The following is a 17,513-nucleotide window of genomic DNA, read 5'->3' as shown; positions in this document are numbered from 1 at the left end:
CTTTCCCTGGATGGGGCAGGTTATGGGCTGGGAATGTTATACATGGAGTCTGGCTCATGAGTGGAAAGATAAGATTATTAATTAGTTTTGCCTGTTGTGTTGCTTGATACAAGGTCCATCCAAGACGTCAGGCTGGGCAGAGGAGAGTGGATGGGAAAGTGCCTCTTTACCTTCTCAGCAAGGACTGGGGCTCCCCTGGCAATGCTCTCTGGCCAGAGGTAGGCTGGCAGCCAGCAGAACTCTGCCTGTCCTCTCCATCAAGAGAAAGGACCATCTCTCATCCACATTATCCCACAATCAGGATTGACAGCCAGGGTACAAGGCAGGGATGACTCAGGTGCTGCGGTCTCTGTAATTCGGGCTTTGTGGACGCTACCAAAATAACTGTGGTAAAACCTTAGCTGTGCAGAAGGGCCCCTTCCCCACAACCAAGGGAGGTGTCTGCATGGTTAGAGGAGTGCAAGCAAGGGGCTGGAAGGATCTGTTCACCTAGCAGTAAACAGCAACACTCTCCATGGATTCATCCATCCTGAAATCCCACCATAGAGCTGCAGCAGGAAGTGGAGATGCTGCATCCCACATGCAACTCATGGCAAAGCATTCATTCTTCAGGAATGCTGGTTTTTTCTGGGCTGCTAGAGGAGGGAGACTATGCTCTTAAAAAAGAACTATTTCTTGGGAACCATTAATAACCACAAGCATTTGGGATCTGAGTTCTGCATTTCTTTTGGAGGGGGGGGGAGGAAAACAGCAGAAAGAACACCCAAACATGATGCGAAGGCAGTGACTGAGCACTGACTCAGCAGCTGGCCAGTGCCCCTCTGAATCATCCCCATGGCTGCCTGGAGCACCTCTGCTCAGCCTTGCTGGAGATCTCCCATCCTTGTGTAGGGCCAAGTGGGCCTTCTCTCAGCTTGCAGAGCAGCCTGACCCCAGCACATGCCTGCAAGTATCTTGGATGTAAAATATTATTTTGTTGCCCCCATGTCAAGCCCTCAGGCCAAGGCTGTGGTAGGTGTTTTGAATCCTTTGGTGGACAGCTTGTCATCTGCTTGTCTACACCTGCAGCAGGTTTGGTGGGGAGGTCTAGAGGGCTGCAGCCCTCTCAGCACTGCTTACTGGGGTGTGTGTGCTCTGTGCTACGTGGCAAAACTGCAGCAAATCCATTGCCCTGGCACAGGCCTGGGGTCCAGCTGGGTTGCACATAGAGCACCCCAAGTTCAACCTTTCTCCTCCCATGTCAGGCTGTAATTCCATAACTGCTGACCCTGCAGACAAAAACCCCGTCTTGACTCGAGTGTCTGAGGGTTATTTTTAGAGCAAGAAAACTGTACCTGGTGCTGAACGTGCAGGCTGAGTTCACTAAGAGGCTGTGGAAGCACTGAGTAATGCAGAGAGAGAGGGAGGGAGTGTGTGTTTCCCATGGCTGCCCCAGGATCCCACTGGGAAGGGTCCCTGGGCGAGCGCGCCAGGAGCTCCGGTTTCCAGCGCGGTGTGAGGGCAGGAGCCCAGGTTGGAACCCTGGGGTGGGCAGCCCAGCCAGGGGGTGGTGTCCCTCTGGCAGGCTGCCTGTGACAGACCTGCTCTGTTTCTGAGCCCGTCCCCAGTCTAGACTGCTCCAGCTGCCATCTTCCCCACAAGCAGTTTGTCTTGGAGCTCAGCTCCTTTCCGAGAGAACCGCTCCTTGCCAAGTCAATCAGTAGGTAGGGGAGAGAGAGAGAGGTGGTTGGGAAGGCTGATAAAATATGAAGTGCCTGTTTCCAGTCATTTTTTTGTACCAGAAAAGACTACTCGAGCTTGACAGGCTATGATAAATTAAAGAACACACAATGTGTTTGAGTGTCTCTTAATGAATGAGTCATATTAATAAAATACAATAAGAAGGGAGATCACACGCGCTGTGTAATTCATGGGAAACGTCTGAGCCTCACTCACACAGATGGATCATCAGGTTTTGTTAATTTAACCAAAACTATCCCCAAAGGGAAATCTTGCAGGCAAATGACTAAGCATTAGAAAACTCTATTTGTCTGAAACAAAGTTCATTTTGAAGAGCAGAAGTTGAAAGTCTGATCGAGATAAATGTGCTGCAAAGGTTGTAGGGGTGAATTGTATAAATACATACAGGTATTTTTGTAAATCTTTAAAAACAGGAAGTGAGTGAGAGAGTATGGGACCCCTTCTATTTCTTCACACCCTTTCAGACTTCCTTCCAAGGTCTGAGATTGCTTGAGAGTCTGAAGTGCCTCATGCAAGGACTGTTCCTGAGACGTCTCCATAGAAAAGCTGCTTTCATCAAGCTGAAATACTAATATTTTGCTCTGTATTGTGCTGCCACTCTGTGAGGAATCCAATTGTGGACAAGGACTTTTCCATGAGAGGTGTTGTACAGACCCAGAATAAACATCTGTGTCTCTCACGGAAGTCATTACAAGACTGGCTTCCCACCAGCACCTCCACTCCTGCCAGAATTATGAGGGCTTTTTCTTTTTAGACTGGTTGAAACACAGATGTGTCCAAATTTAATATGATAAGCCTGACTTGGAGAGGAAAGTAACCAAAGGGTTGGATCTTTTTTTTTCCCCTCAAAAGCATAGGTTTGTTTGTACTTCAAGCTGGGTTTTAGTTTGGGTCCTGTCTCTCAGTGCCTGGCAAGGACAGTGAGGTGAAGCAGTGTTGGCCTGGCCTTTGAGGGTGACGTCTTCTCCTCCTGTTCTCCTGAGCAGGGGATTTTTAATTCTGGTGCTGCCCCTGTTGATGCTGTGTCTCTGGTGCTTTCCAGATGTACAAAGCTGAGCAGTGGATTTGTGGAGCAGGTTTGCATGGGAAGTATGCCTCACCTTTTCCAGAAAGAGAACTCCTCCAGGTTCTCTGTCTGCAGGGGTAACCTCACTGCTCAGAACTTGATGCCAATGTGAGGAGAAGCTTTTGATGTATTTTCTGAATTCCCTTTTACCTTGAGTTTTACCACGTGCATTAGCATCTGAGAAGGAAGGATATTCTCCAGTCCTTGCAGTGTTCTGCACAATGCAGGATGCCCACCTCTGAGGTGCAACCATTTCTGTACCAAAGCTGCTGAGCAGGGACCCAGAACAGGGCAGGCAGCAGGACAGTGGAGACTATCAAATACAGATGTGTCAGTCTGTCAGTGTGCACTGGAATATGAGCTGAATTTTGTCCTGGGTAGTTGTCAGCTATTTGCTGCTAGACTGAGTGCTTCCCCCTGGGGAGAGGATTACAGGAATACTTTACTATCTGAGCAAGTTGGTTCTGTAGTCATTCAGAAGGAAGCAAATCATTTCCCACACCACCAGCACCAGTTCCTGCACCAATTGTACTTTCCTTGAAGCCCTCACCAAACAGGTTCAGCCTTGCTCAAGTGTTGAGATCTGAAGGCTCCCAGCAGCATCACTGGGGGCAGAGGAAGCAGTGTGAGGAGGGTCATGATGTGGGAGAGGCAGAGATCTAAGCTGCCAGGGAGAGGAAATGGTGAGATTTCTCCTGTCCTCAGGGTCCGATGTATTTCCTTTTCAGACAACTTAGCTTAAATTTCCATTTGCAATTTGAAGCTCAAAAAAACTAAAAGAAAAAAAAAAGTGCCCTTTGCACCAGAAAGTTTCCCAGCAGCAGCTTAGAATAAATCCTATAATCATTTGGTGGGATCAGTCATCTTTTTTAATGCTACCGTGGGAACCCGAGAAGGGTTAAACTTTTATGTGGCTGCCATGAGCTGCTTCACAGAACTGTTCAGGCTGGTTAACAATTCAGCTGTTTGGCTGGAGAAGAGAGGGTATCTGCTGCTGCCATGTTTCTCCTTGATCTCTGATTTTGCTTTGTGTGATAAAAGGGTGTGTTCTCTGCCATCAGCTTGCAGAAAGGAGCAGGCAGGAAGCCAGAGAGACAAGAACCACAGTGCCAGGAGCAGGAGCTGGCTGCAGCAGCCTGGCAGCTCTGCTGATCTCCTGGGGCATCCCTGCAACGGGGAGGACAGGAGCAGAAAAGTGATCTCTTCCTCCAGCTGCCAGGAAAAGGAAGACTTCCCACTGCTCCCTGGGGAATTCCCCAGGAATGCTCCAGAGGGTACCCCGGAAGGGCCACGCAGGCTCTGTGTGATCACGGGAACTCTTCCCTGCGTTAGGGCTGAGGGCTGAGGTGTCTCTGGTGGGGCTGTGTGGGCTTTGCCCCCAGGCAGAACCAGCAACTCCCTGTCTTGAGGCTCCCTGATAGAAGCCTCTTCCTCTCCTTGTCTGGGAGCCTTGCATTCTAAGTGGGACTGCATCCATCATCTGGAAGTAGCTGGGCCCTGATCCAGTCCTGCTCTTCTCTGGCTGCCTCTGCCAATGTGCATTTTTCTCCCTGTGTATTTCAGTGTTGCCCTCCCCAGGCAGAGCCTGTTGGCTGACCTGGGCCTCTTGGTGGGGAGCTGGGGCTGGGCAGCACAGACACATCTGTAGGGCAGAGGAGAAATGAGGCACTAGGACATGTCCCATCCAATCCACAACCAAGGAACCCATGTGGGAAGCCAGAAGGTGGCCTTGCACTGTTTCATGTTTCACAGCTCCCTGTGCTCATCTAATCCAGTCATCTCCCTTGTCTTGTTTGTAACTTGTATGTGCTCACACTCCTCCCTTATGTCATTACCATCATGGTTGGCAACTTTTAGCCACCCACCCCACAGTCTCCTTATTCCTATTACCCTTAACCAGAGGGGGGGAAAGGAAAGGCTGAAGGGAATGCAAACAAAACCAAAGCAAAGTGAAAGGGACTCCTGAATTGTCTGCTGCTCTTTCCGTGCTGCTCCAGCCAAATGTCTTTCCCTTAACTCTGTGTTCCCCCTCCTGTGTAGGTATTAACTCTCATTTTTATGTTAGCTTCAGTTTATTCTGAACAACCCATGTTTTTGGAGAAGATTTTTACTCAAGTGGCCAAGTACAATTGCAGCTGCTGTTAGCAGGAAGGTGGGAAAGGTCACCTCAATCCTGGTATGCTTGGAACGCAGCTCTCAGACAGTTGCACCTTCTCATTTACTTGTCCTTCTAGGGGTAAATGGGGATGGGTTTTGATGGAGAAGAGGTTAAGCACTTGAATTAATCTTTGGTAAACTCTATTAACTGTAATTGGATCCCTTGCATTGGAATCATGTTTTGATAGTTACCTTCCCTACTAAATGGGCAAGGGGATTTTTTTAATAAAAGCTTGGATTCTGGAGCACAATTATACATCAGGCTTAAAACACCCTACAATTATGTGTCTATTTGCACAGCTGTATAATTGCATTATGCATGGGGCCATGGGCTGGCACAATGGCAGGTTAAAATGCTGTGTGTCTTGCTAAAATGAGGGTCAGCTGGATCAATGTGGGTTGTTAATACAAGGACCAGTAATACTGTGTTAGGCAGCAACAAGCGACGTGCAAAGAGGTCAGATGAAGTGTCTCAGGCTATAGAGACTGGAAATCTCCAGGCCAGGCAGCAGTGTTGGGTAGCAGCAGTGAGTGATATGGTGGTACAAGACCCTCCCTGTGTGTCACTAGCTATTGTGTGCTCTGGGGGCTCTTACATCTGTAAAACAGGAATTTTCTTGTCATCTTTACTACAGACAGAAATAACTACAGAAAAAATATTGTTCGTTTGCTGGTCTGACAAATTAGTAGCACAGAGAGACCTACCCAGGACTTTGCTTACTCCTCCCCCTGATTTTTTTTCTGTCGTACCAAGTTTGGCTGCATCTTTTTTTAAAATGTCTCTTTTATACCAATTAATTTGCAGCTTTTGTATAGGAGGGTTGGTAATATTAGGGGAGTGTTTATTCCTCAGTTACCTATACGGCTCAGGCAGGTTGTCTCTCTTCAAAATCCTCTCCAGGGCACGAGATTTAAGGTAGGGATATCTAAGGCTTGTGACTAATTCACACACTGAGTAACTCCTGGAAACTCTGTTCAAGATCATGAACTTTTCACTCTTCCTCAGGGCCAGTAACACTGCAGAGCCTGAGCAGCCCTGCCTGGCAATCAGTCCTGCAGTAGCAACAGGGTCAGCCCTGCAGCTGCCTCTGCTCGGGGTGACCATACATGGGAGGTCCTCCAGAAATGACCCAGTGGGAAAGGAGCAGGGCTGTGCTGGGGCCAGAGTGTGGCTGTGGGGCTTGTGCTGCACCTGCTCCATGTGCTTCACCCATCTTGTCCCCATTGCTCCTGGGACCTGCTCTCCTGGCCACCACGCAGTTGGAGAGCTTAGGCTGCCTTCCAAACATCTTTCAGTCTGCTGCTCTGGATCTCTCTCTCCCCTAGATGCAATGAAAACTTGTCTTTTGTAACCAGCTACTAGAATATAAACCCTCTGAGAGACACTTTAATTAACAGTTATTCTTTTCAGACATGTTTGGCTTGGGGGAAAAGAAGTCTAGAGGAGTTATTAAGAGTTGCAAATGGCTCTCCAGAAATCTGAATTCTCCAGTCCATTGAAAAAATGAATAAATAAAGGGATACATTCAAAGGAGTTCAAACCTCATTGCTTAAGTATTTTTTCCTAACCTGTTTCAGATCAGTGCACAGCTGGGTGCCTGATACCTCTGCCTTGTTCTCACCCTCTTCCAAGAACCCAAATACTCTGACATGTATATGTTGACCTGTTCTATATTGCAGGGCTGCATTTAAGAATTTCCAACATTGACACAATTTTATTACACTTTCCATCACTCTGCTTTAAAATATGAAGTGCTGGGATGTGACTATGTTGCAACTCACACAGGAACCTACAGGATCAAGAACTGTGCTCCCTCAGCTGGTGTTGATCACAACCCAGAGTTCCTCCCTCGCCAAGGTGCTCACACATCAGTTCTGTTGTGTGTTTGCACGTAGCAGGAAACTCCAAAGCTGAGAGTCCGTTGTTATCCCTGTGTTACAGCCTGAGCCCAGGAAGCTGGAAGGGTGAAGCACAGCTGTGGTCACTGGGGCACCATCCCCAGCAGCAAGATGTGAAAGCTCAGGCTCTGCCCTGTGGAAATCCATGCTGCTGCAGTGTGTGCTTGGCTTCTGGCCCTGGGTGCTGCTGGCATAGGCTGAAGGGAAATTCTGGCCATGATCTTATAACTGGCCCTTCTCACCAGGTTCTTCTCCAAATGGTTGTGTCCTGGATCCCCCTGAGATCCTGTCAGGAGCCCCATCCTGTTACAGAACCATCACTAACTCCTGTTCTCATTTTTCTAGGGTCCACCGGGTCTGCCGGGCTTACCAGGACCACCTGGCAAGAGAGGTTCCCGAGTAAGTGGTTTAAGAATTTCTCTCTGTTTGTACTTGCATCTGCCTGTCCTGCTGCTCCAGGGGCTGGTGTATGGTGGTGTTATCTAATGCCCTACACTTAGGTCCCAAATCCTGTTGCTCTCCAGGCCTGGGCTGCAGGGAGTCCTGCAGATCTTTCAGGTTTTACTGCTGTAGAAAGAAGCTGCATTTATCTGTACTGGTCATTGCAAGATCTCCCAGGCCTGTGACAAGTGTCCTCAGGGAACACACAGCCTCCCAGCTCTTAGCCTCTTTCTTGTTCTTTAAAGACATTTCATGGGGTTGAGTTTTAGCCAAGTATGTGTGAGGAAATCTCCCTCTGCTGCCAGAGCAGGATGCTGCCTGGATCACAAATCCAAATATTCCCTCCTTCCAGCCCCAGACATTTGCATCTTTTGACTCCCAACCCACACCAGGTCAGTGCTCAAGAAACTGGCTCCATGATCATACCTTGTGGGGCAGCACCACCAGTGCAAGGACATGACAAGCTCTTCCACATCAGATGTGGCTCCACAGTCCTGATGTCTTCTCTTGACAAATACCTGAGCAGCAACCACATCAGCAAACTGCCCAGAGTTTCCAGTTCTCAGCAAGTCCCCAGTATGGCTGAAAGTGTCTTCTCACCCCAGCTCATAGCTCAGGAGAGATGTTTGATGTTACTTCTGCCATCCTTGGTGTGCAAACTAGACTCCATGTCTGGAGACCCCAGCTGCTACATCCAAGCTCCACTACCTACTAAAACTTGAGTTTTTCTGAAGAAAAAAGCATTGTGAAAGCCATGTCATAACTGTGTTGCTCCCCAGCTGTGGCAGGTTCCAGCCTGTGTTTAAGATGATCTTCTGAAAGACAATAAGCAACAGAGCATTTCTGAGTTCAGTCCCTGCCAGAGGTGCTGAGAATCAGCCCAGGAAAGAGTTCCCAGTTAGGAAGTGCTCAGCTGTGAGCCTGGCTTGGCTCAGGCCTCTGCAAAGAGGCTGTGCTAATTTTGGGAGGGGGCAAAAAGGTCACCCTGTAAATGTCTGGCCTGGAGCACTGGAGACAGAACTGCTCTGTGCAGAAGTTTTTTTTACTTTGTTTCTAGTATTATTTTTTTTCTTGTGGCTCTTCAGAGTTTACAGATTTCACTGCTAAGAAGAAGAGCTGCCAGGAGCTAAGATAGGCTGTGGGGAATTCTTGCATCTTTTGTTGTGCATGAGCCACTTAAAAAGAAATGTGCACCAGTGCAGGGGTCTTGTTCTACCTCCACCTAACCTGATCCTCAGACAAAGCAAATGCACACAGTTCTCATACCATCCCATGAGTTGTCCCATGAGGCTCCAGCCCAAGACAGGAGCTCCTGAGAGGAGGTGAATATTCCATGCAACTTTGCAGTGCTCAAGGCCAGAGGAAAGGAAGGATTTGATTCTTTTTCTTGACACCAATGCTGTTTATGGCCTAAAGCATGGGACATAATTGCCCTTTCTGTAGCTTGCATAATTTCTACATTATTAATTCTTTTACAATTACTTGTCTCATTTGAAAACATAGTGGCAGCATTTGACTCATGACCTTCTGCAGCTGTGAAGTCCATAAAGCAGTTCTTTTGCTGACGTAGCACAGTATTTCCCCTCCTTAGAATTCTCTGTTGTCTCTGTTTAATTTCCCTTTCTCTCCCCACATTGCTCAGGGTAAAATGAAGGTCTTGCTTCGAGGGTGAGATTGTGGTCTGTGAGAGTTTGTAAGGAAAGCTGGATGACCCCATGACTCCTTGCTTCCAGCAAGGAATTCCTTGCCAGCAGAGCCTGAATGTTGCTCTTCCATGAAAGATATGTCACCTGGTTCCCAATAACAAATGCTGGTCTTTGTAAAAACACAAGACAGGTTGTGCTCAGGACACATCTTGGCATTCAAGTGCAGCCAAGGTTGGGTAGCTGAGTGGGTAGGGGCAGGCTTCTTGAAAACAGACATTTCTCCATTTTGAAAGGCCAGGCCTCATTTTAAGAGCATGGAATTAATTTTGCACCCTTTACCCTGTAAATTTTACACTCAGGATCAGGGACCCATTGAGACAGACTCAGACTGCTCCTGTGCTCTGCCCACTGCAGCTACAAAGGCAGAGAAATATATATATATATATATATATATATATATATAAAAATATATATATATAAAAATCAAAGCTGTGTTTTTCTTCTGATTGGTGCTGAAGGGACTGCATGGGAAAGGAGTAAAGATGTTGCAGTTCTGATGACTGGAGATGCTGGCTAAGAGCAGTTCCTCAGGAATGTGTAGCTGTGCAGATCCAGAGTGCAAACCTGTCAGGATCTTGCTGCAGTGGTTGTGGACACTCGAGAGGAAAGTCTTCTCTGACTCCAGCCAGCTGGGATCATTTTCAGCTTTTATGCTGGCTTTAAAGAATTCGAGGCGTAAGCAAAGGTCTGTCCATCCTGCTTCTCCTCAAAGGAGTGTGTCATGTGCCTTGGCAAGTGTCTAAGGTCTGGGTGCCTGGAAGGTTTGGGGGTTCTGCTCTGAAGGGTTTCCCCAGTTTTGTGCAATGTGAAAGCCCTTTGCTGGGCATGGAGTGGGAGACCTTTTCCCCAGCTGTGGGTGGGTGGTGGCACTCAGGCCCATGCACAGCAACCCTCCCAGAACAGTTCTGTGCAAGCAAGGTGTGTTTCACTTCATTTCTGCAATGACCTTTTTACATTTCTTCAAGCAGGAAGGCTGAGTGGGGAGGCAGGGAGCAGGGCTGGGGTTTGCTCAGCAGAGCTGTGCTAACAGGCTCCACAAGGAACTGTCAGCAAAGTGCTCCCGGTGGAGCAATAACTTCTGCACCATTGTAGCTTGTTCCAGCCTCACCCAGGACTCCATCAGCTTCACTGTCTGCATGAGGAGCTTTTGCCAGCACATCTCTGCAGATCACAAATGGTGACTTGTTGCAGTTCTCACTGGGATAGCAAGACCAGCAAACTACCCATGATTTAACAGATCTGCATAAAAGTACTGACCAGTGTGATAATTGTTGTTCAGTGCTGCCTTCCAGACCGGTGCCATGTAGACCCTGGTCTCTGTCCCCCTCCTACATGAAGAGGACAGCAAGGCAACACAGCCAGGAGCCAGGGTGCTGGCTTCAACCCCAGGACAGCAAGAGAAGAGTGACAGGGACACTTTCCAAAATACTTAAATATTAGGAAACTCTGGAATAAGTTACCCAGGATGGTTGTTGATGCCCCCTCCCTGGAGGGGTTCAAGGGCAGGTTGGATGAGGCTTGTGCAGCCTGGTCTGGTGGGAGGTGTCCCTGCTGATGGCAGGGAGGTTGGAACCTGATGGTCTTTAAGGTCCCTTCCAACCTTCACCATTCTATGAATCTATGGAATCAAGGTCCCACTGGAAGTCAACCTCTTTCTCTAACAGGTGTGCAAAGTCAGGTACAAGGGGAGTGTTTTATCTATGTCTGCACAACAGGTCAGAGGCAGGAAGCAGGAACAAATATTCTGGCATCCTGCAACTGCTCTTGTTTTATCTAACTGCTCTGAAAAATCCAGGGAAAATCCAAATGGATTTTTGGAGAAAATACATCTGCACTCATTGCTGCTTTGGGATGCTCTTGTCATCCTCCTGTGAACCTTTGCAGCTTGAAAAATTGCCCCAGCTTAACATGTCCCTGTTACATTTGGGCTGTGGTTGCAAAAATTCTCCCTTTCCTTCCAAATGCAGGACTTCCCTCCTAAAACAAGCAGGAACTCAGTCAGCTGTGGAGGTTCCCCCATATCCTCCTGCCATGAGGAAGATTTTCCAATTTCTGAAAAGAAGTCTTTAAAGAAACAGTTTCTTTGGCTTCACTTCAAGCATTTAGCTCATTTTTCAGCAAGCCAGAGGTCAGAGCAGGATCTGTAGGTCAGGAGCAGAAAAAGTCACTTTACACAGTGAAACCCCAAGACACGAGGAGTGTTGAATGAGTGGTCATTGCTCTGACTGAAGCTTTCTAGCATTTAGCAGGAGTTTGGAGGATTTTTTTCCCCCCTCCTTGTGAATGTTGGAGGGGTGTGGGGGGGCTGTGCACAGTTACACTTTTGTTACTTGCTGTGGACTGTGGAGCAGGGCACATAAAAGCCCTTCTGTGAGCAGGGTCCCATCTCCAGGCGTGTCACCGAGATGGAACAGTTTGCTTCTCAAGCAGCATCTCTCACGTAAGAGTCATTCCAGGGACATGACAAGCCTGTCACCTCTAGGAAACCCCCCCTTTCATTTGGAGAACACATTCAGGGATTGTTGTGGTCCCCGTGCCACTGAGCCTTGGGCTACTGCTGCCCCATGGTAAAATTCCCCATGGAATTTCTGGTGTGAGGCTGGGAAGGAGTCAGATGCAGGTTTGCTTGCTCCTAGGTTGGGTTTTCCAGCAGTTATAAGGGAGCCAAAGTGGGTGGGCAAACAGGCACACATGGAAATAGTAACATGTGTATATGATTATTTTTTTTTGTTCAGTGGTCTCAGCATCATCTCATTCTGTGTGCAGGAAAGAGGAGCAAAACTCATGTCTCAGAAATCAAAATCTTTAGGATACTGACTTCTAGATGTGAGTGGGAAGTTGAATTAAATCCAGGATAGCACGGGCAAAAGACAACAGTTAACTGTAGGACTACAAAGCAATTAACTCCTGAACTGGTTTTCCATGGGAAGAGGGGTTCTTCTGGGAGAACTACTTGGAGATGGATCATTCTGCTGGTGCAGTAGAAGGGGAATGAATATTGGAATCCAAGGGTGGGGAGCCTGGGGGCATGATGAGTGTTCCTGGGGCCTGCAGGCTGGTGCAGGGATGAGTTTGCAAGGCCTGCCTGCTCAGATTTTGTGCTGCAAGCAGCTCCTGAGGCAGATGCTGTCCTGCACCTTCTGTTACTCAACCCATCTACCTGTACCACCTTCCTCCTCTGCCAAGAATGTGGGTGTAATCACAGATTCAGGACTAACCATGTTGGAACACATCAAGATCAGTTATTTTTTACCATTTTTAGGACTACTGCCAGACTACATCCTTTTCTCTCCACAGTTAGGAGAGCAGTTTAGTGCCTCTAGCACAAGCCCCAGACTTGGTTACAGCAGTTTCCTGTGTGTCAGACCAGACTTCCCACTGTCACTTCATCAGCAGGATGTGGCCAGTTCTCACTAGGATAAGACCACTTTGGTCTTTGGGAACAGGATGGGTTTCTGACCTCCCTTTGCCTGCATTACATGCTGTGAGTCTCATTGAATTCAGTGGTAAAGTCTCCATGTTATGTCAAGAGCCTGTGCTTTTCATAATCCTGTTTTGTCACTGGATAGTGGGGCTAGATTCTTTCTCCCTTCTTCCCTCCTTTTGGTTAAGGCCTTTTAGGATTGTGTTGCTGTGCTTTGGTTTAGCTCTGGAAGAACCTGCACCAGATTTTGCTGGAGGTGTGATCAGTTTTCTTATCCAGGAGCTTCTTACGTTCCAGGTTTCCTCCTGGAAACGATCCCTTTCAACAAAGTGTCTCACCAAACTGTGCAGTTTCCTCCAGTCTGACAGGGTTTTAAGGCTGTCCCAGGCAATGGTTGGGCAGGGTTTCAACCACCAGCACCAAGATGGGCTGTGAGCCAAGCTGCCTGCCTCCAAAGCTGATTAACAGCTGAATTCCCCCCTCAAAACCAGCAGCAGTCTGGATTTATGAACCCTACCTAGATTATTGCATACGTGTGAGAGCTTTTTAGGAACTCATCTCTTATAGAGACTTTGCTGTTCTGGTTTCTGTCACTTAATTTTCATGCATCTTTGAGACTTGAAAGACTTGGGTTGAAACACTTTTGCTGCCACAGACTTAAGTCCATGAAGCAGCACGTGAAGTCCCTGTTTCAGTGTCCCACCCAATGGGGTGAGCTGATGCTGCCACAGTTTGCTGGGAAGATGAATTTATTGAAGGCTACTCAGTCACCAGTTACTCTGGTTACAGCAGCTAAATGGGTTTTCAAATGACACTTGGAAACTCAAACTGCTCCATTGGAATTAAAGTTGTTTCACTTTCAGTGGAAATTCACAGCCAGGCTAAACTATAGGAGAATTTCAGGCTGAAAATTTGGAAGGAATTTAAGAATGGGACGTTAAATTTTTCTGGATTTTTAAAAAGTCATTTGAAAAGTTCAGCCTCAGCCTTTTAATTGAAGAGCCTCTCACAGCAGAGCAGTGTGTGCTGTGGAACAGCACTGAGCACTCAACAACTGCCTGCACCACAAGATACAATGGCTACATAAAAATTACTTTAAAAATTAAAAAGCCATTATTTTCTTTTAGAGTGTAGTAAAAATAAAACTGAAGAGACATCAGAGCCCACTGACATCCTGTCAAAAGAGAGTAAGGGCACTGAACTTGGGTGACAGTCACTTGTTTTACAGCAGTGATTGTGATTTTCTTTGGAAATCAGACCCTGAAGGTTTTGGCCCCACATGAAGAGCCTGTGGGCAGCACTGCAGCTTGCTGAGAAAGTGTCTGAGTGGCTTTTTACCCCCCAGCCTGTGCTCCTCCTAACCAGAGGGTATGTTAAAGTGCTCCTCATGATGATGTAAAGCTCCCACACAGTCTTGGCAGGACAGGAGCCTTTGGAATTGAATCTTCAGGTTGTTTCATCTCCCAGGAACGTGTTCAAGAGGACTTAGAATAGTTATTACTTCTGCCTGAAAGGTTAACAGATCTTCTGTGCTGTATACAGTCCTAGGACAAACTATTCTTAGCTGCTTCTTCCAGATAACTCCTTAAATAGTCTTTGGAAAATATGCAGGGTGGTTTAAAACATGATGCACAAAGAGATACTGCTGGATGTGATCTGAGGTAGAAATTCTGGCAGTGTCATTGGCTTGTGAGACATGTGCAAAAATAGAGATTTATAGCTGGTTTGAGCAGGGACTTACCTCTGCTCCCCTTGCCTTGCCATCCAGCCATCCATTCTCTTTCTGACCTCTAAAGGCAAAAATCTGGTTCCTGGGGAAATGAGTTCATCTCAAATAGCCCAACAATTTAAATTTCCCTTTAGCAATTAGTTGATTTCTCTTCCATTTTGGCCAAAATCCTTAACACCCTTCCATACACCTGCTCCTCTCTGCCCAACTCCAGCTCTCTCTGCTGGGGCTCCCTGCAGGACTTGGGCTGCCCTGACCCCAAAACAGCTTCTGTTCCAGGTTGTGGAATATTTGGTGTCACCAAATCATCTTGTCACGACTCACCTTGTGGTGACAGACACACGACACCTTCTGTGAAGGCAGGTGGGAACCAGCAGCACATTCAGTGCTCTGAAGGCATCACCAAGGGTCCCACTGAAGGCCTCTCCCACCAGCTCTGGCCACAGCACAGCCTGAGACCTTCTGCTCCTCCCAGGAGCAACGCAGATGCCTGCTGACACTATCATGATGGTTGGAAAAGACCTTTAAGATCATCGAGTCCAACCACTGCTGACTTCTTCTGACTCTTTGTTTCTTGTGTTTTTTTAGGGTCCCCCAGGTCCCCACGGAAACCCTGGCTCACCTGGCCCCCCAGGCATGAAAGTAAGTATGAGCTGGGGTTGCTCCTGCCTTCCTGCTGCAGGGGACAGCACAGGAGGGAAGTGCTGACTTCATCCTGCTCTGTGCAAAATGACAAGTAGTTGAAGCAGTTTCTCCCCAGCCCTCTGCCCAGGAAGCACAACCAAACCTTCTCCTGTGCTTGTGACAGACCCTGACGTGTGTTTCGGCTCTTGGTTCTTGCTAATTTCAAAGATTGCCTAATTAGCACGCTGCTTAAGCCGTGCCTGTGCCAGGGAGCAAACTGCTCTGTTGAGATGAGGACAGTGGATTCCCCTCTCCCCAGAGCCCCCCCAGTGTCCAGGTTTCTTTCCTTTTTAATTTCTCTGCACTTTGCAGCCCACTCATCCAGCTTTGGGTGCAGGTGGGAGGTGGGGGGACTGGCAGCACCCAAATTTCATTCCTTGTGTCTCCTTCCCTACCCAGTGCTTCTGGGAACCCTGACCTCCCTCCCTCAGTCCTCCCACACTGATCCCTTTGCTTCCTTCTACACATCCTTCCCTCTCCCATGAGATCCCACAGGCAGCTCCTGAGTGTCAGGAGCCCCACGTTTTGTCCTTTCCTCCCGTACCCAGATGATCCCCAGGGAGCTGCAGCTGGGTGGGAGCTGGAGCTCTGCCAAGTTGGAGAAACCCCCCCAGCTGGCCCTCCTCCTTTTGCCTGAGACTTCAGCACAGATGCTGAAGATGTTTCAGAAAGATGTTTTCATTCCCAGCTTGTACCTGTGCCCAAGGCTTTGAAGTCTGGGATGTTCCTGGGAAACTGCTCTGGATTGTTTCGGTGTCGTTGTTTACATGGAAATAGATTTAGGTTTATAACACCTACCTGGGACTGAAGAATAGCTGAGTTTTGACAGGCAATGCTTGAGAGAGGTTTTCCCTACCAAGGAAGCTGTAGGATGTGTCAGCCAAACCTAGAGAAAGTTCCAAGCCAGAGCCCTTCCTTTTCATGATCTCATCAGTAGGCAGAGATGTTCTGAACACTATCGATGCTCTGGGAGAAAGATTGTGGAAACTTGGCATGTTGCCTCTCCCTGATTAAAAATTAGGCACTGGAGCCATGCTGGTGAGCAGCAGCTGGTTTGCATTCTGAAGTGTAGTTACATGGCCCGAAAAGTGAGGCTGTAAAAGATCTGCATCTTAGTTTTCTGCATTTATCCTCCATCGATGCCTCCAGAGACACTTGGTGAGTTTGAGAAGTCCAATCAAAGTTCTTTTATTTATCTTCCAGTCCTGCAAATTTAGCCTCATCCAATCTGTAGAGTCAAACTGCATTTCTATGCTATAAGACTCTTCTTTAAAAAACAAACAAACAAAAACAAACCCAAACAAACAAAAAGCCAAACCCAAACCAAACAAACAAAAAAACCCAAAACAAATTGTAAGAGGCTTGTACTCCTCTAAGTCATTATTGCACTGAGCAGATGGCAGGAGGTAGGAAGAGCAGAGGGCTCTACCTGCTGCAGTAAATTAATTTTGCAGAGTAGAAATTAATACCCTGCTACCATGAGGGCTGCTCTGATCTGTTCCAAGCAGTTGTAGCACCATTGACTGCTCTGAAGCTCAAAGAGTGGAAGAATTGCCCTGATAACAGCTGCATGCAAAGCAAGATTATCTGCATGACTTCATTTACTGTTTGGAAACCAGGCAGCCTTCATTCAGAACTTGCAGAGATGCAGCTGATTGAATCAGCAGTGCTCCCTACAGTCCACAGCCCAGTAATCTCACTCCCTGAACCCTGCAGCTTGTGATGGGTGGTGGAGAAGGGAGATCTACATTCTGTGCGAGGTGGGAAGTGCATGTTGAGTGGAGCTGCAGTGAGGCTGCATGGAAAGCTGCTCAGCTGGCTGGGACTAGACTTTTGTGCTGCTATTATCACTCTTTTGTAGGGTCTCACCTTCCCTCCAAGCACTTCATTTGGCAAGCACTAATTAATCCTCACAACTGTCCTGTGCTTGGTGGCTGGTTTTGAATCTTGAGCTGCTGATGTAGCACACAGAGGTTGTGACTTCTTTATGATCCCAGGGGTGTTAGTGGCCAGTGCCTGACACTGGGATACCTGTGTCCTACCTGCAGAGATACTATACAGACCTGAGCTGCTCTGTGTGCTCAGCCTTTCCTCTTCCCTGCCAAAAGAATGTGACACACTTCAAATCTCTCCTAGTTTTTTCCCATTTCTACCTCCTACCGTGTTAGGTGCACACATCTCCTCTCCACCTTTTAGGAATCTAAGCTAGGATTTTCAAAGGTATCTACTGGAATTAAATGAACAAATGCTGCTGAAATCCCAGCCTGTGCTCGTCAGAAGATCACAGTCTTAAATTGTAATTTTTCTTGTCATGGTTGTTAAAGAGGAAAATAAAGAATACTGCCACTTAAGACCCAGTGTGCCTCTCTCCCCTGCCAGCCTGGAAGCCTCACAATTGCTCTGGCTGCTGGTAGTGTCTAATTAGTGTAACTTTCTCTGCAGTTTCATCAGTTCCCCACAGTTAAAAAAGCAAGAGCAACTAGCAAGTTGTTAAGAAGGATGGTTTAGCTACGGTAATAGGCTTGGTAATTATTTTTGTGATGGTAGCTGTAGACAAGGAAGAAATCACAGCTGTCTAGTCTAATAAGTATCAAAAGTCCTGACATTGCCTTCTTCCAGTTGTCCTTTCTTTAGTCAATTTAATACTGTCAAATACTATTTCAAACT

At 47.5% G+C, this 17,513-nt stretch overlaps 1 protein-coding gene across 1 annotated transcript in view; it reads left to right on the top strand.

Annotated features, from left to right (window-relative positions):
* Positions 1-17,513, top strand: part of LOC104397927 (collagen alpha-1(XXVII) chain-like) — a 33,859-nt gene that overhangs the window by 2,431 nt on the left and 13,915 nt on the right. Inside the window, exons 2-3 of the mRNA XM_010007945.1 lie at positions 7,208-7,261; positions 14,751-14,804. Coding sequence (XP_010006247.1) covers positions 7,208-7,261; positions 14,751-14,804 — 108 coding nt within the window. The remainder of the gene's footprint in view (positions 1-7,207; positions 7,262-14,750; positions 14,805-17,513) is intronic.

The sequence above is a fragment of the Chaetura pelagica genome, unplaced genomic scaffold (genome assembly GCF_000747805.2).
Source record: "Chaetura pelagica isolate M959 unplaced genomic scaffold, ChaPel_1.0 scaffold361, whole genome shotgun sequence".
NCBI classification, from domain to species: Eukaryota; Metazoa; Chordata; class Aves; order Apodiformes; family Apodidae; genus Chaetura; species Chaetura pelagica.
Note: the sequence above shows the minus strand (reverse complement) of the source record. Positions and strands in the feature narration are given on the sequence as shown.